The following is a 23,761-nucleotide window of genomic DNA, read 5'->3' as shown; positions in this document are numbered from 1 at the left end:
TTAAAGAATTCTTTAGGAGGTCTTTTCTGAGTAAAGTCCAATTCCTCCTTCCTTACCTTAGTATTTTCTGGGTCTTTGATCATCTGGCCCTCTTTCTCTCGCTTTTTCCTACAGACCATTTGTTCTTAACCAGTAGCGCTTTATATTTCCTGTCTTTGCCACTTCATCATGTTCCACTCTTTTGGAGTACTTCTTTCCCTATCTTTGTTCATATTCTTTTCACACCTTGATACTTAAATGCCTTCAGTTAGCTTTGACTTCTCATTTCCTGTCTCTTTTGTGACTTTTATATCTGTCTCATACCAGTTAACAAAGGTAGAATGATCTGTCTTATTTCCTTGCCAACTAAAATATTTTGTAACGGTGGACTTCTTTATATATCTCCATATATAAAGCAATCTACATTGCTGTCTTGTAATTTATCCTTAATAAATATTTTTGTACTTCATTATTTGGAACTAAATGTCAGATGTCTATTTTCTGAAGGTATTTTCACTGCTTAAATAAATATTTTCTAGAATCTCATTTAGGGTTACTAAATGTGTTATAGTTACCCTAATCTAGAAGTAGATGATGTATTTTAGCTTTGCCTTCACCAAAAAGTTGTTTTTAACATGTATGTCTTGAGGTAATACCAGAGGACAGTGACATTTGAGATGACAGATGTTGATCATTAGTCAAATAATTGAAAGCCCTACTCCTTTGTCTTTCAGAGGTAGCATCTTATGGATTCTTCTTTTGACTATCTCTTAGGATGCCTGCTTGGAAACACCTTACTTATGTTATAGGTTATAACACCTCTTTTATATTAAACACCTCACTTATGTTTAGGCTGTCTTTTACAGAAGTGAACAGAGATAAACTAAAACAGTCCTTTGAAATACTTTGTTAAATGTGCCCTACGACGCATTTACACATACGTGTTTGTAAACATATGCAAACTTCTGCAAACAAACCATTGCCTTCTTTTACTTTCTTTTGTATTCTTTTTCAATATAGGAAATGTATGAAGTTGCCAAGAAACTTTGTTCTTTTTGTGAAGGTCTTGTACATGATGAACATCTTCAACACCAAGGCTGGGCTGCAATCATGGCCAACCTGGAGGACTGTTCAAATTCATACCAAAAGCTACTTTTCAAGTTTGAAAGTATTTATTCAAATTATCTGCAGTCCATAGAAGACATCAAGTTAAAACTTACTCAGTATGTTTGCCATTAAAATGGATAATATTTCTTTAAAATGCCTTTGAAATTTATCAGTAGGTTTAATTACTGCAAATTTGTTTCTTATAGGCCGTATATTTATTATAACTGAGGTTTATTCTTTGAGCCTTTTCTGATAGTGCTTTGTAGGTTATAGTTTTTAACTTAAAAAATGATAATTATGTTTACATGTATGAGTCTCCCACATTTCTTTCTCTTGGGTTGTTTTACTTGTAAGAAGGTCCCAAATACTTTTGAAATCATTTATAAAACCAAGAATCTTTGCTTATGTCTTGTCCACTAAACAAAAGGCAAGATGTGAAAAATAACATCTAACAGAAATAGGCACATTATCAAACACTGGACAATGGAGGAAAATTTTAAGTTCTATGTAAATATTGCCATCCTGATACAGGTTTGATGAGGTGGAAAAAAAAGCCCTTGTGTTTTCTGTTTTCTTTTCTTTTTTTTTTTTTCTGAGACGGAGGCTCGCTCTGTTGCCCAAGCTGGAGTACAGTGGTGTGATCTCAGCTCACTGCAACCTCCGCCTCCCAGGTTGACTCCGTTCTCCTGCCTCAGCCTCCCGAGTAGCTGGGACTGCAGGTGCCCACCACCACGCTTGGCTAATTTTTTTGTTGTTGTTGTATTTTTAGTAGAGACGGGGTTTCACCGTGTTAGGCAGGATGCTCTCGATCTCCTGACCTCATGATCCACCCGCCTCGGCCTTCCAAAGTGCTGGGATTACAGGCGTGAGCCACCGCACCCAGCCAGCCCATGTGTTTTCAATGCTCATTAAAATGGCAAGTTTTAGTTCTTTGCATAGAAGTACATTTAATACACATTGATTCTTTTTTTAAAAGGGCTATAGTTAACGTGCAAATATAATGGTAATTCAGCATGAAGCTAACCCTTATTGTGTGTGTGTGCATATGCTTTTAGCATTTTGTGTTCAGGTTTTTCGTTTTGGATCTGTAGATTTTTTTTTCTTTTAATTATCTTGACCTTGAATTAGAGGCAAGTAGCATGTTCTGGTTTTGGTCTTTGTCTTTTCTTTTTGTTTCTTTAAATTTGGGTAACCTTTTAAATTCAGATTTCTCTGTTTTGTGTTATGAATATTAGATAGATTTTGGCCTTAAAAATGGAAAAATCTTGAGAGGAAAGAGAAGGATTCATTAAGAATAGAAAGATCTTTTAAAAGTTTAAATGAGAACCTTTTCAAGTAACTTTTTCTAAGGGTTCTATTAGCTATATCAATTTAAAGTAGGGACCTACATCATATTGTATATGATTTTATAGAAGTTAAATCACCAAGATTTCATATTTTCCCCATGCCTTGACAACATAAACCTGTTTTCAGGGTGTTACACGTACAAGAGTTATCTTCATTAGGATTGTTATTTTTATCCTGTGCTTTGAATATATCAAATATATTTGATTTACTTAAGGCCATAAGGTTATATTCTAAGATACTGCTATGGTGAATCTTTTTGTAAATTTAAATTTGTTACGTCTTTAAGGTTTTATAAAAGCCTAGTGTTCACTTGTTTAGTATAGCTAGCTTTACTTTAGAGTGTTTGTTTGTTTGTTTTTTTGAGACGGAGCCTTGCTCTGTCGCCCAGGCGGCTGGAGTGCAGTGGCGCCATCTCAGCTCACTGCAGCCTCCGCCTCCCAGGTTCAAGCGATTCTTGTGCCTCAGCCTCCTGAGTAGCTGGGATTACAGGTGCCTGCCACCACACCTGGCTAATTTTTGTATGTTTAGTAGAAATGGATTTTGCCGTGTTGGCCAGGCTGGTCTCGAACTCCTGACCTCAAATGATTTGCTGGCCTCCACCTCCCAAAGGGCTGGCATTCCAGGTGTGAGCCACCACGCCCAGCCCTAGAGTGATATTTTAATGTGTTAACAATAGCCTCTGTCTGCTAAACTAGACTTGTAGTGAATAGCTAGCTCATAGACTAGTTTATGTATGTATAATGTTACAGAGAAGTGGTGAGATTTGTGTATATAATAATATGTGATTTCATTCAAACATGCGAATTCCTAATTAGAGCTGTCTCATAGTTTTACTGACAGATCTTTTGTATTTTAAGTTTAGGAACTGCAGTTTCAGTAATGGCCAAGATTCCACTGTTGGAGTGCCTAACCAGACATAGTTACAGAGAATGTTTGGGAAGACTGGATTCTTTACCTGAACATGAAGGCTCAGAAAAGGCTGAGATGAAAAGATCCACTGAACTGGTGCTCTCTCCTGATATGCCTAGAACAACTAATGAATCTTTGTTAACCTCATTTCCCAAGTCAGTGGAACATGTGTCCCCAGATACCACAGATGCTGAAAGTGGCAAAGAAATTAGGGAATCTTGTCAAAGTACTGTTCATCAGCAAGATGAAACTACGATAGACACTAAAGATGGTGATCTGCCCTTTTTTAATGTTTCTTTGTTAGACTGGATAAATGTTCAAGATAGACCTAATGATGTGGAATCTTTGGTCAGGAAGTGCTTTGATTCTATGAGCAGGGTAAGTAACGTTAATTTGGTGTTTGTTTTGTCATTTTACTACTTTATATTATTTATCCTAAATATTTTATGTACTGAGAGAATGGGTATTATCTTTTAGTAGAAATAAATAAGCCTTGGAGTGAAACTTTTAACATAGGTTGAATCAATTTAATTCATAATTTTATTTATGAATTGATTGTAAATTTGTGAAGATTATTTGAGATAGGAAAAATTTCTAGTGCAATAAGAATAACTTACATGCAGTAAACTACACAGGTCTTGAGTGGTTCATGCAAGGAATAACCACCACACAAATTAAGATAATGAAAATTTTATTGCCCAGAAAGTCCCCTTGTGCCTCTTTCCAGTCACTATTTCCTTACTGGCAACCTCTTTCTGACTTTTAAAGAAGAAATTTTAAATGCTGCATCTGCCTGAGATCTTTAAAATTCGAAACGTAGACACTGTGTTTTTTAGTTGTATTTTATAGTTGTAGTGAGCTTGTATTTTGGATTAAAGTCTTCTCTGGCACACCTGAAAACCTTTTAAACCTGAGGAATAAATACCCCTTCATATCTGATCCGTAAACTGATGCAAAATCTTTGACACCCGGAAGGAAGTTGATGGGCCATGTTTCATTGTTAGAGAAATATTAAACAATGTTGTGAAGGCTGCTGTTGTCAAAAGATAATTGTTAAAAATAGTTAAACTTTTCAAGGAGCATGCAGTCAAAAAAGAGTTCATCTTTGATTCACTATTTAGAGCAGGATAGCACATTGTCTGGGATGCCTAAAAAAGAATACATACATTGCTCTTAAAGTTACAGGATATAGTAAAATGGAAAACTAAAAATCTAGGTTTTATCATTCTTTCAGTGTCCAGTTTTTTGATGACATTCTGTAGGCTAAGCATTTCTTTCAGTTAAGACATGTTTGCCAGAGAAGTATGTAATATGTTATACAAAGATTGATCACTGCCAAAAATGAATGAAAGTTAGTGTTCCTGCTTAAACTGTTGACATTGTAGTGGCCTGAAAATTCCATTTATGATTGTAGATAATTTCTTATATGATTGTGATCAGAATAAGTGAGGTATTTTGTTCTGTTTTGTTTTTTGAGATAGGGTCTCACTGTGTCGCCCAGGCTGGAGTGCAGTGGCATGATTATAGCTCATTGCTCCTCTACCTCCCAGGCTCAAGCAACCCTCCCACCTCAGCCTCCCGAGTAGCTGGGACCACAGGCACACACCACCATGTCCAGCTAATTTTTTCATTGTTTGCACAGACGGGGTCTTCTTCCTATGTTGCTCAGCCTGGTCTCAGACTCCTGGGCTCAAGCAATTCTCTTGCCTCAGCCTTCCAAAGTGCTGGGATTACAGGCATGAGCCACTGCACCTGGCCTATCATTTTTTCTATAATTAAGCTGTGTCAGATATCAGAACAGAGTTATATATATGAAGAGAACCTGAAATCGGCTTTGTATTTCCATGTTTATTGTGAAATTTCACAGAGTCTTAGGTTTTTTTCACTTTGTATGACTAAAGGAAAGGAACGATGATTCTCTGACTTAATGAAAAGTCAGCCAGGCACAGTGGCCTGTACCAGTAATTCCAGTGACTTGGGAGGCTGAGGTGAGAGGATCACGTGAAGTAAGAAGTTCAAGACCAGCTTGGGCAACCTAGTGAGACTCCATCTCTAAATAATGAATGAATAAATGTCAGAAATATTTATACCTTCAGAAAATAGAAGGTAGCTATAGTGTTATTACTAAGCAATCACTTTTTTCTTTTTAGAGGTTAATGCTACTTTGAATAGGGTATAGCAACAACATCTGAAGTCTTTGTGATATTTTACATGGCCATTATATTACAAAAGCAAAATGCAAACTTTTATTTGGTTATTCTTGTTTGTTATAAAATTAGCTAACGTGACTTTATAAAATAGTGCCTATAATATAGTACTCACTAGTTGCATATGCCCATTAGATTTTTTTTTTCACTTGCTCTATCAGGAGGAGTAGCTATTGGATGCTGGGCTTAATAACTAGGTGCTGGGATGATCTGTGCAGCAAACCACCATGGCATACATTTACACATTTATGTAACAAACCAGCACATGCTGCACATGTATGCCAGAATTTAAATGTTTGAAATCAAAAAATATATATTATTTGTTCTAAAGCAGTTAAAATCCAATTTGGAAAAATTTATTTATATTTTACAAAGTATATGATCTGTAAATGTGATGTATTGCATAATGAATGGCACTTTGCCATGATGTTTTTATTAGATCAGTATTTTTCTCCTCTCAGACGTACTGTACTTTTTCTTGATAACACTAGTGGCATTTCTGAAGATGAACCGAGTATGAGATTTCTCTCTGATTGGAGATGGTATTTTATTCTCATTTTACTAAACAGTTGTCCAAAACAGCTAACCTACCTGATATCTGATCACAGTAGCACTGTTTGCCAATGAAGTAATAAAAACATATGCCAAGATTTTTTTTCCGTAAAAGGAAATTCAGTTTAAATCTATCATTTTTGTGGATTAATTCCAATTGTAACAGTATTTGTAACATGTACTTTCAACTGGCAAATTAAAATGTCTTTCTCGGGAAATTAGTCGAGACATAGGTATTTTGGAAATTAGGATTTGGAATTGGAATAGCAGGGGTTCAAATCTGGGCATTGACATTCATTTACTATTTCTGTCATCCATAAGTCACTTAACATGGGATTCCTAGTTTTATATTTTTGTGGATTAAGAGATGCTAGTTTTATAAATTATTGTTTTTCCCCCCATTTTATCTATCAGAAAAAATTTAGAATTGTTGCTGCATTTTTGTAGACTCACATTTTTAAATTTTATTGTATTCTTGCTAAAAAGACTTTTTTTTTTTTTTTTTTTTTTTTTTTTTTGAGATGTAGTCTTGCTCTGTCACCCAGGCTGGAGTGCAGTGGCACGATCTCGGCTCACTGCACCCTTCACCTCCCAGGTAGCTGGGACTACAGGCGCCCGCCACCACACCCGGCAAATTTTTGTGTTTTTTTTAGTAGAGATAGGGTTTGGCCATGTTGGCCAGGATGGCTTTGAACTCCTGACCTCAGGTGATTCGCCTGGCTCTGCCTCCCAAAGTGCTGGGATTACAGGTGTGAGCCACTGCACCCGACCTTAAGATGACTGTTGAGTGTTCTGTTTCAGATTATACTACAAAAGGCACACTGATTTGTGTTTCTAACAATTAATAACTGGAAGCGTCTGCATTTAGCACATTTCTAAACTGTCCAGGTTAATGCCAGCATAATTTATTGAGCTTTAGCATTTCTTTCAGACAACTTGTGATCTTAAGGAATCTATGCAGGGGAGTGGGTTTAAAGGTGGGAGGCTTAAGAATAGAAAGTGTAAGAAACTTTGTTTTATAGTTTTTTTCTCAGTTAAAAATAATGTTAGCCTTTTAGATGCCAAAGAGCCCGAGAGTAAAAATTAAGTATCACTGACTGTTAATTATTGAAAATTGCGTAAATAATTACTAATGAGATTCTGTGGTTTCAATATATGTAATTTAAAACATTTCTTCAAAGATTTTTATTATCTGTGGACAAATGGAATAAAATATTAAGTGCAGTGAGATTTTAGGAAGTCAGCTGGGCACGGTGACTCATGCCTATAATCCTAGCACTTTGGGAGGCCAAGGTGGGAGTCCATTGCCTGAGCCCCAGAGTTTGAGACCAGCCTAGGTAACAGGGCGAGACCCATGTCTACAAAAAATTAGTTGATTGTGGTGGCACATGCCTGTAGTCCCAGCAGTTAGGGATGCTGAGGCCGTAGGATCGCTTGAGCCTATAGTGAGCTGTGATCATGCCACTGCACTCTATCTTGGGCAACAGAGCCAGAACCTGGCTCAAAAAAAATTTTTTTTAGGAAGTTGTGTAAACTATTTAGTGAATCATAAAATACTCTCCTATGTTTGTCAGTGCATTTATACTTTCAATGAATTATTAAATTCAGATACGTTGTATTCAGGAGCCCTTGTTTTTGGTTTAAGTTGTTGCTATGTTAAGTTTATGTATAATTGTAATTTTGCGCAGGTTGAACGTTTGAACCAGTTTTCATCTTTATCATTCTAATAATTTGTAACCAGGCTTTGATGTGCATAGTACTCTGGTGTAGAAATATATACACATTGGACTCAGTTACCACAAAATTGAGAAAAGTGAGAAAATGTTCACAAATGTACAACTTGCAGTTGAGACAACATTGTGCAAAACTAGTGGTGCCTATTCTGAAATAATGGTTTTGTTAATTTTTTCGGTGTTGTTAGACATGCACCCTCTTATTTAACTACACTGGATTCTTGATAATAACAATAAAATAGTTTAGTTTTAATTGCTTTTGTATGTTCTCTGTACAAGACTCTACGCATTAATCAGTTTTTTTCAGTTGTAGAGAAGGCAGCATGAAGGAGGTAGTATTTGACTAGGATCTTTAAATAGAGGGAGAGGTTGACTTAAACAGTTAGTATAAGAATTGTGAACAAAGATCAGAGATAGAAAAACATGGTTTATCTTGAAATGATAGACATTTCAGCTTGAAAAGATGAGAGGCTTGAAAGGTTTTCTCTGATATCAGATTAATGAAGCCTTTATTATATTCTACATTTATTGGATACTATCTGTGGGCAGAAGAAAGTCATTTGGGGGTTTTATTAGAAACAAGCATAGTAAGTCAATAATAGAAGGTTTCATGGTTGCTACCCACATGTAGATATTAGTAAACAGTCAGAAACACAGTTTGAGAATCTGTGAGACTGATCAGTGATTGAAGTAGACTTGGGAGTTATCTCCAGAAAAGTTATACTTAATGCTGAAATCATATTGAGAACAGTAAAAATGGGCTAAGGACAAAATCCTTCTGAATCATCTATTTTAGAAAGATTAGACAGAGCAAAAGGAGCCAGAAAAGGATGCTATGAAGGAACCAGTAGAAGTAACTTCCCAGAGCCTGTAAGGTTGGGAAAAGGTTATCTGCCATGCTAACTGTTGAAGAGCCTCAAGTGAAGCAAAGTCATTGGTAGTTTTTGGCTGAGCAGTTTTTATGGAAAACGCAGACAGAAAGGCTGCCAGGTAAAATATTTTTTTAAGGGACCAGGAGCATTATTGGAAAATTTTATAGGTTCCATGAATTTCAGCAAATGTGTAGAATTAAAGCCAGGGAACAGGAGAGATGGAAGAGTGAGAAAGCAAAATTGAGCAAGCAGATTTGTTGAGGAGATAGAGATAGAGAATAAGGAAGTTTTATCTTCTGTCTCCAGGAGGGAGATAAGTTTGCCGAAGAAGTTTATATGTTTTAAAGAGAAGTTGCATTGATAAGATAATTAATGATATTATGCTGACATTGAAAATACCTTTTTCTGAGAGATACTGACAAGTGATTAAATTGTAGCACTGATTGAAATGTGTGATTCCTGAAACTGTATTCCTAATTATGTATTCTAGTGTAAATTCAGTGTTGTCTATTTATCCTCTACTTGACCTTCTCATGAAAGTATAACTTAGAGTTCCCATGCTTTTGCTTTTTTATATCTTTTATCACTTATTTTCTCTCTTAAGCTGTATGTCAGAATAGCATGCAATACATTTTAAACTGTTTGCTGAAAATTGTATTCATATGTGTTTCCTTGTCATTTAGCTTGATCCAAGGATTATTCGACCATTTATAGCAGAATGCCGTCAAACTATTGCCAAACTTGATAATCAGAATATGAAAGCCATTAAAGGGCTTGAAGATCGGCTCTACGCCCTGGACCAGATGATTGCTAGCTGTGGCCGACTGGTGAATGAACAGAAAGAGCTTGCTCAGGTACCTATTTTAGACTTTTCTCAGGAAAAGGAATTTGTAGTTTTTCTGTACACATGTTTTATGTGCAATATCAATTTGGTGTGCACCATATTTTCACTTTATCCTTGAATATTTTTAATGTATTAATATTGTTTGCTTGTAATAAAGCAGAAAGGCATGTTCTTAATGATTGAATTTCCTATAGATAAACCATGAAACCGCTACTTGAAGCTGGGGGCAGAAATCAACATTTTTTGATATGTTGAAAGCATATGATCGTATCAGTTATTGTGCTAAAAATTTCAATGCTTCCTACTACACCCCATAGGACAAAGGATAAGAAATGAAATTTTTTAAGAATAGAAGGAGGATACGAAATCTTGAAGAATTTACTAATACTTCTAATAGTAATACCTAGGTTTTAGATCTGATTTAATGGCATAGTCCTAGAACTGTTGAAAAAGTGGATTTTAAACCAAAGGATGGTGATGGAATGGCTAAGTAAGAGTGGTAAATGTGGACGTTTCTAAGCAAACCAGTGCCTCTCTTAAATTCATGATTGCCTGTCCTTCACCCACCATGGCTAGCATTGTGGCAAAACCACCCATAGCTGAATAGTTGAATGTCATAATCAGATTCTGACAGCTGTTTTTCTAGTTTAATTTTCCTTGCCAATATTTTTCCTCTAATTGTGTTCTTTCATTGGAACATATAAATAATTACATCCCCCATATTAACTTTTCCTTTTTTTTAAGGCAAAACGTACTTCCTTGATGTTGTAGTTAAGGCTGATGTAAATTAGAATGTCCTGTAGTATTCCCTTTTTGTGATAAGTTCAATTTTGTTGTTTGAAAATCTCTTTAAATCACCTTGATTTCTGGATGATATTTTTACCTGGTTCATTTAAAATGCTAGGTTGTTAGTATTTTACTTTTGGTCTTTTCTTTGCCTTTTGTTTGGTTTTTAGCAATTTTAGTATGAGGTGCCAAGATGTGGCATTCTTTGTATTTATCCTTTGGGCTTGTAGTGCATCTTGAATCTGTGGCTTAATGACTTACACCATTTGGGAAAAATCTGAGTCAGTTTCTCTTCAGATCTTGCTTTTCCCTCACTTGCTTTTCCTTCTCTTTCAGTGATTCCAGTTAGACGTGTTAGACCTTTCACCATATCCATTTCATTTACACTTGTTTCCTGTATTTTCTGTCTTTTTATCTATCTGTGCTTCATTCTAGATATTTACCTTTAACCTACATTTTAACTTTTTCTCTTTTTTAGTGGCTAACTGTAGCTAACCATTTGCTCATTTCTTATTTTTGTTCATTTTTCAGCTCTACAATTTCAGTTTGATTCTTTTGTATATAGTTTCATATTCTCTACCCAAATACTTAGTCTTAGCCATTCATCATCTCTTTGATCACATTAAGCACATAGCAATTCGAAAGTCTTTATCTATTGACTGTATTGCCTGTTCCTGTGTGTCTGTTTATATTTGGTGGTGTTTCTTTTTTGAGAGGAAGTTTCGCTCTTGTAGCCCAGACTGGAGTGCAGTGGCACTATCTCATCTCACTGCAATGTCTGCCTCCTGGGTGCAAGCAATTCTCTTGCCTCAGTCTCTGAAATAGCTGGGATTACAGGCATGCACCACCACACCTAGTTAATTTTGTGTTTTTAGTAGAGACAGGGTTTTTCCATGTTGGTCAGGCTGGTCTCAAATTCCTGACCTCAGGCCTGCCTCGGCCTCCAAAAGTGCTGGGATTACAGATGTGAGCCACGGTGCCCAGCCATATATTTGGTGGTGTTTCTTATAATTCTCACTCTTACGGTCTTGGCTTTTCATGTACCTGATTTTTTTTTTTTAATAAGAAAAATCAAAGAAATATTATGAGGCCCAGGATAATGTTTTCTTCTGCAGATAATTTATGTTTGCTTTTGGTATGTGCTTTGGGCAGTTACCATCATAAATTACTTTAGTTCAGTTTCAGAGATTTGGAAGTTGGTATTCTGGTTCTTGGGATGGCCATTGTACTTTTAGTTTACCCTTAATCATAGGATATAGGTTTTAGGGATCTGAACGCAAACAAACTCTGTTCCATTGTACCTTCCCTTGGCTGGCTCTGGTCTTCAGCTTTTAATTTTCTAGCTCTTCAGGGAAGTCAGGACTGCTGACTACTTATTTTTAATTTTGGACTCCTCTTCAAGAATCAGCAGAATTCCTCAGAGCAAAGCATTCCTAGTCACCTAACTTCTCTCTCTCGGTTTCGTTCTTCTCGTGGATCCTAGCCCTTTCACTGTGCCTGACTTCTTTCTTCACTGCCTTCCTAGATCTCCCATCCCTAAAGCCACAGGGAGCTTGTTGACATTACAGGCTACCATTACTAGAGACAGAACTCTGCATTCCTGATCTTTTGCTTCTTCTGCAGTGTAGTTGTTTTTTAACTTCCATAGAATGAATCAAACAAAATTTATGTAAGCATACTTCTTTGGGTGATTATTTAGTTTGTTTCAGTTTTTCCATATTAGAAATATTCATTGAGTATCTCAATACACCCATTTTTACATGCATGTTCTAGTATTTCTTTAGGCACAATCTCCAATAATGGGATTGTTGGATTAAGGTGTTTGTTCATTTTAAATATTAATTAATAATGTTCTAATGCCTGCCATAGAAGCAAAACCAGTCAACACTTCCAGTAAGTAAGAAGAGTAATTTCTCTGTTATCAGTGTTTGCCGTGTATTTACTCTGAATTGTCATTCGCCAGATTTTCTTTTTCATGTTTTTGTTAGAATTTATCATATATTGTCTAGATAGTTCTTTGTCTATTATAGATCATACAGATATTGTCTCTGTTGATAATTTATATGGATCGAAAAACAGAAGCTTTAAATTTTGATGCAGTCAAATTCATTCCTATATTTATTCGTATTAAATTTTATGAACCCATCATTCTATAAAATCGTCTAGTTTCTTTATAACTGTTTCTCAGATTGAATAAACCAGGGCTTTCAATTCTCTTACCTTAGACACTCTATTTTTCTCTCTCTACTTTTTCTTTGCTCCCCTTAATCTCTCAGTATTTTAAAATATTGCTACTAGTCTTCCTGCTTTATATCACTTGAACAATCAGGCAGGTACATTGGATGGTTTTATATTTGTTAGTAATATAAAAAGATATTTATTGCTGATATTGCCCCCAAGTCTACTTGGTTTCAGCAAATGGAGTTTTGTCATACAAGGAAAAGTCTTTTTCTGGGAGTATGGTTGGGGTGATAATACTATTTTCTCAAAATGGAAGAATGCATTATTTGCATATTTGAGCTTTTCTTGTTTGCTTTCTAAATCTGACCATTTAACCTCCTTGAATCCAAACTGAAGTAAAATTCAGTGAAAATTTCTTACACTGTTCCTATGAAAATTACAAAATTAGTTTTTTTTGTCTTATGCTCATAGAGCATCCTGTTTCAACATCTTCATTCCGCCTAATTTATTTGTAGTATTTTGCTATTGTTTTAAACTATGGTAGCTCATGGAATATAAAGAACACCAAATGAATACTACAGGTAATACTGCTACTTTTAGAAAATATCTTTTCTTTCTTTGATACCTGAGTGGTATAGTCCTTTTAAACATTTCGAGGCAATTAAATATTTAATTATTTAAGTTCTCCAATGGATATTTTTTGGTACTCCTCAGTATTCATAAGAAGTCATCTACATTGTCTGGTTGTATATTGGGAGCAAAATTGTAAGACAGAAATGTTGACCCCAAGGTAGACAGTTTTCAATTGAGTATGCCTGAGTGAATCTGAATGTGAGAGGATTCAGTTTAATAAGATTATTTTCAGTGAGCTCACGAGAGAAAAGGGATACCCAGTTGAAGCTAGGAGGTATATGGTGAGTGAGACAACTTTTCACACCTGTATTGTCATGTATTTGGCTGCCAAGGGATGTACAGAGTCAAGGTTTTAGCAGAAGCATCACTTCCTCAGCCAAACTTTTCTGATCTTGAAGTCTTGGTCACATCATCAGGTTTATTTTCTCTTAGTATGCTGTACTTATCCTGTACCACAGTTGTAATTATTAATTACGTGCTTTTTAGTACAGTCTCTTCCCAGAATATAAGCTCCAAGGAGGCAGGACACTAGTCTGTCTTCCATTGCTCTATCTACAAGGCCTTACCACACATTCCTGATACGTACATAGTAGGAACACATCAATACTTAATGAGAATTTGGATTTGTGTTTTTTTTGAATTTGAGAAATGTTACAATTCTATCTAGTCTCTGGCTGGTCTGGAATTTTTATTTACAGATGTCTCATCAGTTGCTTTTGTTGCTGCTAATGGTATTTCCCTGTTGCAGATAGTTTGTCAGTACTTCCTTTAGAATGTGTTTGGTGAAAAGTAGATAAATTCAGATTATCCAGTTTTAGGAGTTGATTTTACATCTTGCTAAACACATTTACAACGTAGTATAATACATTCTAGCTACATAGCAATTAAAACTTAAAACCACTCCTGATTAAAAGGGAAAAGAAATTGTGGAAAGGGATTTATTATTTATCGCCTGAACATCTCATAAGATAGAGACCATCTCAAATGCCTTTGAAGGAGTAATTTCTTAAAACCACAACATTTATGAGGATTGTTGTAGACCTTTCTACATGGTTTTGGCAAAAAAAAAAACCTATGAAGCTGTGTAACACTGGAGCCCTGAATATTCATTCTCTAGCCATTCGTTTCCTTGAGGGTTATCAGCAAAATTAGGAAATATGAGGGAGTTTTCTTCCTGAACTAAATTTGGCAGAATGCATCTGGAACAGGATTGTGAATACTATAGTGCTATCATGTAGCTCATGTAGCTGTGAAAACCTTATTTGCGTGTAAAAATATTAGTAATAAATTAGTACTAGATGATTTGTGAAGATTTTTTCTATTTAGTCTGAATTATATTGAAGATGGGTGAGCAAATATGGAATTCAATTTATTGAAAAACTGTATTTTTTCCTTCTTTTAGCAATACAGTACTTACATGCTTTTGGTGTCAGGAAATCCTTTACTAGTGGTATAGAATTTATATATGGGATTGATTCTATATTTTTCATGGATTCAATAAAAAGTAATTGAGGCCAGGCGCGGTGGCTCACGCCTGTAATCCCAGCACTTTGGGAGGCCGAGGCGGGCGGATCACAAGGTCAGGAGATCGAGACCATCCTGGCTAACACAGTGAAACGCCATCTCTACTAAAAATACAAAAAATTAGCCAGGTGGGGTGGTGGGTGCCTGTAGTCCCAGCTACTCGGGAGGCTGAGGCAGGAGAATGGCGTGAACCCCAGGGGGCGGAGCCTGCAGTGAGCTGAGATTGCGCCATTGCACTCCAGCCTGGGCGACAGCGAGACTCTGTCTCAAAAAAAAAGTAATTGAAAACCCGACTTTGCGAAAGGAGATAAAAGTAGCAAATTGTTTTTTAATAGATTACATTATAGAAAAATTATAGTTGCAGTTAACCAAAGAGTATATTGAAAGGGAAAAAAAAGGCATACAGTTACTATGAAAATTGTCTTCCTTTCAGATATTGAGCCAGTTTGACTTTAATATACATCATTCAAATCTAAATGTCATGGTATTTAGGAACACATGAAACGGAGAACTACCAGAAAATTGGAAGACACACTTGTCCTTTAGCTGGTCATAAAGTTAAGTTCCTAGAAGGATAATGATTTATTTACAGTATCAATACAGCAATCAGATGGATGTACAAAACCTAAAACATTATTACATATAAGCCACTTAGTATATAGCATAGGAAAAAACTTTGTGGTAGCAGTAAAGTATGCAGTAATAATCTTATTAAGTTATCTTTGGACCACATATAAAGAAAACTAAATATACTTGAGAGATAAATGAAGGAAGATTATGGCAGATCCATCTAAATTAATTAGTAACTTAAACAGTCCCTACTTGACAGATACACTGTTCACCTACAAAAACAACTGAGTAAGGACAGCTAAGAAAAACGAAAAAAGGTTTTTCTACCAAATAATAAAGTATAAACTGTGTGCAAAATCACACAATTCAGTCATTGTCCTAGCGATGGGAGCACAGATCAGTGGAACAAAATATAGTCAGGAGATAACTGGAGAGGGCAGTGACTTTTCGATACATATTTTAAGGGCATTTTATTATTTTTATATTTGGGAAAGTGTCTAATATACTATTGTATGATGTTTGCTAGATTAAATCCCTCATTGTTTTTCAGTGACCTTGTTTTGTTTGTGCTGTGACTGACCAATAGTGTTATAGGATTCTAGACACATAGCTTCTAGTTCTCATCGACTATTAAGTATGTCCTTGGCTAAGTGGCTTTATCTTTCCAGCCTTTGTTTTCTTCTAGTTTGAAAAATTAAAGATGAGCATAGGATTCTTAAAAATTCTAGGTCTTGTGCCATTTATGCGTCTACTACATTCAAGAAAAATAGAGGATTTAAAAATATTGTTAGAAGGCGCAAAACAGGTTGTGTTTAGCATAAAGATTTTCCACATAACTGAATGTCCATACCTTACATGAAACAAAATTAATGTCCTCTGAAACATTTTTTTTCTCAAAGGGATTTTTAGCTAATCAGAAGAGAGCTGAAAACTTAAAGGATGCATCCGTATTACCTGATTTATGCCTGAGTCACGCAAATCAGTTGATGATTATGTTGCAAAATCATAGAAAACTGTTAGATATTAAGCAGAAGTGTACCACTGCCAAACAAGAACTAGCAAATAACCTACATGTCAGACTGAAGTAAGTGATTCATTTATATCTGTTTAAAGATGTTTAGAGTTGGTGTTTATATTTATTTCTCCCAAATGATGGAGTGATTTTTCCCTCCCATTTTATTGAAATACCTTATTGATGAACTATGGAATTAGACTATTTTTGTAGAACTTATATATCTTGATTTCTTTGGCTTAACTAAGTAAACTTACTAAGTAAGTAACTAAGTTAGTACAAGTTTTGTGAATGTTGAAAATAATGGATTTTATTCTCTAGGTGGTGTTGCTTTGTAATGCTTCATGCTGATCAAGATGGAGAGAAGTTACAAGCTTTGCTCCGCCTCGTAATAGAGCTGTTAGAAAGAGTCAAAATTGTTGAAGCTCTTAGTACAGTTCCTCAGATGTACTGCTTAGCTGTTGTTGAGGTTGTAAGAAGAAAAATGTTCATAAAACACTACAGGGAGGTATGCAAGTTGAATTCTGTTTTAACTGTGTATGAACTTTTAATGAATTGGTGTATGTTTATGTTTAACATAAGCTTTCCTCTTCTAGTGGGCTGGTGCTTTAGTCAAAGATGGAAAGAGATTATATGAAGCAGAAAAATCAAAAAGGGAATCCTTTGGGAAATTATTTAGTAAGTGTTCATTAATAATTTTAATTACTTTTGTAAAGGATAAAAGTTTTTATAAGCTTGGATTTTCTGTAGCATACTTCATGTATATGCTGTTAATTACCATTGATGTCTAGGAAATATTCCTTTTAAAGTGTATAGAATTGAATCCATTGTTAAATTTTAAACTTGAAGTACTGTCAACTTTTTATTTACTTTTTCAAAAACCAGAGATAATTTTTTGCCTTAAATAAAGCTCTAAAATAACCATATTGTTAATTTCTTTATACAGGGAAGTCTTTTTTAAGAAATCGTCTGTTTAGGGGACTGGACTCCTGGCCCCCTTCCTTTTGTGTATGTATTTATTTTCTAACCATGACTAAATTCCGTTATGTTTTAAAACCTTTTTTCCAGAAGTAGAGGCATTTATCAGAAACTTGCAGAAATTGTTGTGGTTTTAAAAAAAATCAAAATAAAAGTGTTTTTGGCTTTAAAAGCCAGTTAGCATAAAGCTTTAAGATTGATACTTGTATTCATAATTTTTTATAAAGAATCTTCATAACGCAGGAAGATACCTTATACTGCACTGTTAGGATTGGTAGAAATAGATTCACTTGGTTTTTTTGGTTTCTTGTCCCTTCCTTTTTTTCTTTCCACCCTTCCCTCTTCTTTATTCCACTGCTCTTCTCCCTCCCTCCTCCTTTACAGCCTCCACCTCCTCCTTGCCCTTCTATATTTCTTTTCACACCACCCCCCTTTATATTTTGACAAATCAGAATAATATAGCCTCAGTTAGACTTCACTGGAATTAAATGTTAGTTTGGTATATTTCTAAACCATTATTTGGGGTCATTAATTTTATTACATGAGAAGAGATGTTTCCATGATCAAAGCAATATGGGGGCTTTTACCCCCATCAGATGTACTGCTTAGCTGTGTTGTTGTTTTTTTTGGAGACAGAGCCTTGCTCTGTTGTCCAGGCTGGAGTGCAGTGGCACAATCTCATCTCACTGCAACCCCTGCCTCCTGGGTTCAAGCTATTCTTGTGCCTCAGCCTCCCAAGTAGCTGTGACTAGAGGTGCCTGCCACCACAAACAGCTAAGTTTTTGTATTTTAGTAGAGACGGGGTTTCACCGTGTTGGCCAGCTGGTCTCAAACTCCTGGCCCCAAGTGTTCTGCCCATCTTGGCCTCCCAAATTGTTCAGGTTACAGGCGTGAGCCACCACAGCCAGCCGTGCTTAGCTGTTAAACATGTTTCTGTACTGCAGGATTTCTTAGTGTTTTAAATGTATGCATTTTTTAATATCTAAGAATCTGTGACATAGCGATTCCCATACTTATTTATCCGAGAACTCTTTTTTACGAAGAGCATTTTGGCATCTCCACATCTGCTTGAGTAATGATTTAAAACAATTGAAGTTTTTTTTTTAATGCAACTCTTGGCAATTTTATAAATAATGAATTGGTAGGATTTACCAGTTAATATTTTTTGTAGAAGCTAAAATTGACCAAAACTTTGTCTTTTGCAAAATGTAATGGAAAGGTCAAGGCAACAGCAAATAAGAAAAGTGTTACATGGAAAAAAAATACATGTGTGTATTTTAATATATTAGTGGCTTTAACATGGTGTGTGTGTGTGTATGTATGTGTGTATATATATATATATACACACATATATATATACTTACATATGTATTTACCATATGTATATATACATACATACACATACAGGATAGGAATACTGTAATTCCCATAAAATGATGCTAAAAGCAGAGAAGGGGAGAAACAAGTGCATCCCTTGATCACTAGCAGTTCATGTCCCAGTTTACTAAAGGCTCAGAAAAATAATATGCCATATCTTTATTGAATGGTCTTTTTTGGTTTCTTAATCATTTAAAGCACTTTAGTTTGTTTGGTATAGTAAATTTAATTATAATAAGAAATCATAAATTTGGCCTCTATGTTTTTGATTGAAAAAAATTTTTTTAATTAATTTATTTTTTGGTACAGACTCAGAAGCCTCGAAAGTTTGACTGTGAACTTCCAGATATTTCATTAAAAGATTTACAGTTTCTGCAATCATTTTGTCCTTCGGAAGTTCAGCCATTCCTCAGGTAAATGTCATTAGTATTTTAAATTAATTTATAACCTTAAAGTGTTTTTATTATTCTGGAGTTGTGCCAGGTAGTATCAGTAATCTTAAGAGGTGCCAAGATAAGAAATATTTAAGATAGACTGGCTTTCCTGTGACTGCTTTGAGAAATTTCTGGGGAATAAAAAATGATCGAAAATGAAGGTAAAGTAAAGGAAGGTATGCCTTACATGTAATTATTTTTTTCTAGTAGTTACTTTTTGCATGCTGTTGGGAAATTTCTGACTTTTTACATTTTTTTTTTTTCTTGAGACGGAGTCTCGCTCTGTCACCCAGGCTGGAGTGCAGTGGCATAATATTGGCTCACTGCAACCTTCACCTCCCATGTTCCAGCAGTTCTCCTGCCTCAGCCTCCTGAGTAGCTGGGATTACAGGAGCCCACCACCACGCCCTGCTAATTTTTGTATTTTCAGTAGAGACGCGGTTTCACCATGTTGGCCAGGCTGGTCTCGAACTACTGACCTCGTGATCCACCTGCCTAGGCCTCCCAAAGTGCTTGGATTACAGGTGTGATCCACCACGCCCGGCCCTAAGTTCTTACTTCACTGATTATGACACAAACTTCTTAAAATACTTCTGGTATTAATTTAAAAAGGAATGATAAGGCTCTTGTTATTTTTGACATATCAAAATATTTGGTAGCAGTTATCTTCTATTTCATTAAAAAATCAGAAGTCTAATTTCATTGCATTCTGTTTCAGGGTTCCCTTACTTTGTGACTTTGAACCTCTACACCAGCATGTACTTGCTCTACATAATTTGGTAAAAGCAGCACAAAGTTTGGATGAAATGTCACAGACCATTACAGATCTACTGAGTGAACAAAAGGCAAATTCAATTCTTTCAAACAGTTTTCTTCATTAGTGTAAAATGTTTGTGTTGCTGCAGCTCTTTAAGCCTTTCTTTCTGTTTTCCAGGCATCTGTGAGTCAGACATCCCCACAGTCTGCTTCTTCACCAAGGATGGAAAGTACAGCAGGAATTACAACTACTACCTCACCGAGAACTCCTCCACCACTGACTGTTCAGGATCCCTTATGTCCTGCAGTTTGTCCCTTAGAAGAATTATCTCCAGATAGCATTGATGCACATACGTTTGATTTTGAAACTATTCCCCATCCAAACATAGAACAGACTATTCACCAAGTTTCTTTAGACTTGGATTCATTAGCAGAAAGTCCGGAATCAGATTTTATGTCTGCTGTGAATGAGTTTGTAATAGAAGAAAATTTGTCATCTCCTAATCCTATAAGTGATCCACAAAGCCCAGAAATGATGGTGGAATCACTTTATTCATCAGTTATCAATGCGATAGACAGTAGACGAATGCAGGATACAAATGTATGTGGTAAGGAGGATTTTGGAGATCATACTTCTCTGAATGTCCAGTTGGAAAGATGTAGAGTTGTTGCCCAAGACTCTCACTTCAGTATACAAACCATTAAGGAAGACCTTTGCCACTTTAGAACATTTGTACAAAAAGAACAGTGTGACTTCTCAAATTCATTAAAATGTACAGCAGTAGAAATAAGAAACATTATTGAAAAAGTAAAATGTTCTCTGGAAATAACACTAAAAGAAAAACATCAAAAAGAACTACTGTCTTTAAAAAATGAATATGAAGGTAAACTTGACGGACTAATAAAGGAAACTGAAGAGAATGAAAACAAAATTAAAAAACTGAAGGGAGAGTTAGTATGCCTTGAGGAGGTTTTACAAAATAAAGATAATGAATTTGCTTTGGTTAAACATGAAAAAGAAGCTGTAATCTGCCTGCAGAATGAAAAGGATCAGAAGTTGTTAGAGATGGAAAATATAATGCACTCTCAAAATTGTGAAATTAAAGAACTGAAGCAGTCACGAGAAATAGTGTTAGAAGACTTAAAAAAGCTCCATGTTGAAAATGATGAGAAGTTACAGTTATTGAGGGCAGAACTTCAGTCCTTGGAGCAAAGTCATCTAAAGGAATTAGAGGACACACTTCAGGTTAGGCACATACAAGAGTTTGAGAAGGTTATGACAGACCACAGAGTTTCTTTGGAGGAATTAAAAAAGGAAAACCAACAAATAATTAATCAAATACAAGAATCTCATGCTGCAATTATCCAGGAAAAAGAAAAACAGTTACAGGAATTAAAACTCAAGGTTTCTGATTTGTCAGACATGAGATGCAAGTTAGAGGTTGAACTTGCATTGAAGGAAGCAGAAACTGATGAAATAAAAATTTTGCTGGAAGAAAGCAGAGCCCAGCAGAAGGAGACCTTGAAATCTCTTCTTGAACAAGAGACAGAAAGTTTGAGAACAGAAATTAGTAAACTCAACCAAAAGATTCAGGATAATAATGAAAATTATCAGGTGGGCTTAGCAGAGCTAAGAACTTTAATGACAATTGAAAAAGATCAGTGTATTTCCGAGTTAATTAGTAGACATGAAGAAGAATCTAATATACTTAAAGCTGAATTAAACAAAGTAACATCTTTGCATCACCAAGCATTTGAAATAGAAAAAAACCTAAAAGAACAAATAATTGAACTGCAGAGTAAATTGGATTCAGAATTGAGTGCTCTTGAAAAACAAAAAGATGAAAAAATTACCCAACAAGAAGAGAAATACGAAGCTATTATCCAGAACCTTGAGAAAGACAAACAAAAATTGGTCAGCAGCCAGGAGCAAGACAGAGAACAGTTAATTCAGAAGCTTAATTGTGAAAAAGATGAAGCTATTCAGACTGCCCTAAAAGAATTTAAATTGGAGAGAGAAGTTGTTGAGAAAGAGTTACTAGAAAAAGTTAAACATCTTGAGAATCAAATAGCAAAAAGGTAAGAATTAAGTTTAGTCTGTAATTATAAAATTAAAATATCAGTGATTCATGTGTGTGTGTGTGTGTAAGTGTGTGTAATCATAGTACCTTGATTTACTCATTTACCTTGGGTAAATGTAGCAACTAGGGTATTTTCATGAAGTAAAAACTTACTTTTTAGTCAATGTTTCTTGCAAACAGAAATAACAGACTAAATCCATGAGTGGCTTTTAAAAAATGAATCAGCAGTTTGGATTTTCAGAGAAATGTTTTGTTGAAAGTTTGAAATGTTTTAAAGAGCTCTTTGTTTTTCCTTAATTCATAATTTTCTCTCTTGATTTATTTGCAGTTTTTTTCCAAACTCTTCAGTAGAAAATTATATTCTGTTTAGTATATATATTAAAGACTAAAATTTTCTTCTGTATATTGTTTACTAAAGGCTAAATCATAGATAGGAACATGTGGAGTGTTCCTTATTGTTATTTTCTTAATACAGTTTCAGTTATTTCCTCTGTGTTTGAAAGATGTTTTTAAACTGCAGGTTTGATACTGTGGTTGTGGATTGGTGTTATTGTTACATTTTTTTTATTGTTACTGTCTGATGTTACTGCCGTTTGATCACAGAAGATGGTTTTTAGTATTTTTACTTTTAATCTTTGAAGGGGGTTTTGTGACCCAATAAACAGTTTCTAGAACATAATTAATATGTCAATTCATTCTATCATTAATTCTCCAAGTGAATACGTATATATTTCAACCTGTGTCTTGCCTTATCACTTTTATACAATCTCTTGTGATTGTCTGCTATATAATACTCATATGTTGGTATACTGTTAAAGCTCCCATTTTGGCTTGAAAGTAGAAGCTCTTTAGGTATTCTGGGGGGATTAGAGGGTTTAATAGAGGAATTAGGGTTTGCATGTATGTTTAAAGGCTGGGTGAGAGAAGGTTAACAGAGTCACTGCCAAAGGCCAGGAGAGCTTGTCAAAGAGAATCAGAGATGGACAGTACTTAAAGCAGTAAAAACAGATTATTTTCAGACACTACTGCAGTATGGAAAATAGACCTCATTATAGAACTAGGCTCAGTTCTAAATACAGCATGAACAAGTTGAGATTTATAGCCACGGAGGGTAGGGGTCAGTGGATGGAAAATGACTAAGAGGAAATACAAGGAGTAAGGGGAATTTTGGTTAAATTGATCTAACAGGATTCTTACTGATGGCAGGCCAGGGCAATAAAATACCAAGGGTGGGGACGACAATTTGTTCAGATATTGATGGAGAGATGCTCTCTAAACTGAGTTAGCAAGACGCTTGCTACAGCTGGGCAGTGTAGGCCCAAGAAGAATGGATGTCAAGGTCGAAGCCTAGAGCAGCCTGATTGAAGTTTAGTTCAAGAGAGCCCTTTTCAAGCTCAAAGTGAAATAAGAGGAAAACAGAGGCTGAAGCACCCACCAAAGCTGATGGTTCTCCATGGCTCACTGGGAAGCTGCTACAAGATTCAAGAATCTCTTCAAAGCACCAGTCTGACTCAATCTGCATCACAAAATGGATAGTTCTCAGTTACTTGCCAGGAAGCTACTGTGAAACTGCATCTGGCTACAACCACCTCTGGAGAATAAGCCTGTGCTGCTTTTCTGCCTTCCAAAACCGTCCAGATCTTCTTTTCATTGGGAAACTGGAAGCTATACCTGGGAGTTTGGGCAATGTAGGATCTCTGTATTGCGGTGCATATGAGATCATAAAAGAGGGGCAAGGGCAATGCCTATGGAATACTAGACAGTCCAGCACTTTATACCCCATTTAAAACTCAGCAGTCAGACAGATAAATGCCTTTTGCCCATATTGAGCTTCCAAATAAAGACACTTAGAAACCTCCCTCCCCTGTGTCATGTGAAG

General features: G+C 35.6%; 1 protein-coding gene across 9 annotated transcripts in view; it reads left to right on the top strand.

Moving 5' to 3' along the window:
- The window catches only part of RB1CC1 (RB1 inducible coiled-coil 1), a 92,895-nt gene that overhangs the window by 37,475 nt on the left and 31,659 nt on the right, over positions 1-23,761 (top strand). For all 9 annotated transcript variants that reach the window (XM_030794899.1, XM_030794895.1, XM_030794898.1 and 6 more), the window contains 10 exons: positions 1,000-1,202; positions 3,291-3,720; positions 9,390-9,560; positions 16,144-16,328; positions 16,578-16,764; positions 16,853-16,934; positions 17,203-17,264; positions 18,921-19,024; positions 19,764-19,890; positions 19,980-21,880. In XM_030794899.1, the coding sequence (XP_030650759.1) occupies positions 1,000-1,202; positions 3,291-3,720; positions 9,390-9,560; positions 16,144-16,328; positions 16,578-16,764; positions 16,853-16,934; positions 17,203-17,264; positions 18,921-19,024; positions 19,764-19,890; positions 19,980-21,880 (3,452 nt within the window). The remainder of the gene's footprint in view (positions 1-999; positions 1,203-3,290; positions 3,721-9,389; positions 9,561-16,143; positions 16,329-16,577; positions 16,765-16,852; positions 16,935-17,202; positions 17,265-18,920; positions 19,025-19,763; positions 19,891-19,979; positions 21,881-23,761) is intronic.

The sequence above is a fragment of the Nomascus leucogenys genome, chromosome 16, assembly GCF_006542625.1.
Source record: "Nomascus leucogenys isolate Asia chromosome 16, Asia_NLE_v1, whole genome shotgun sequence".
Taxonomy (NCBI): domain Eukaryota; kingdom Metazoa; phylum Chordata; class Mammalia; order Primates; family Hylobatidae; genus Nomascus; species Nomascus leucogenys.
This window is presented reverse-complemented; position numbering and strand designations above follow the sequence as displayed.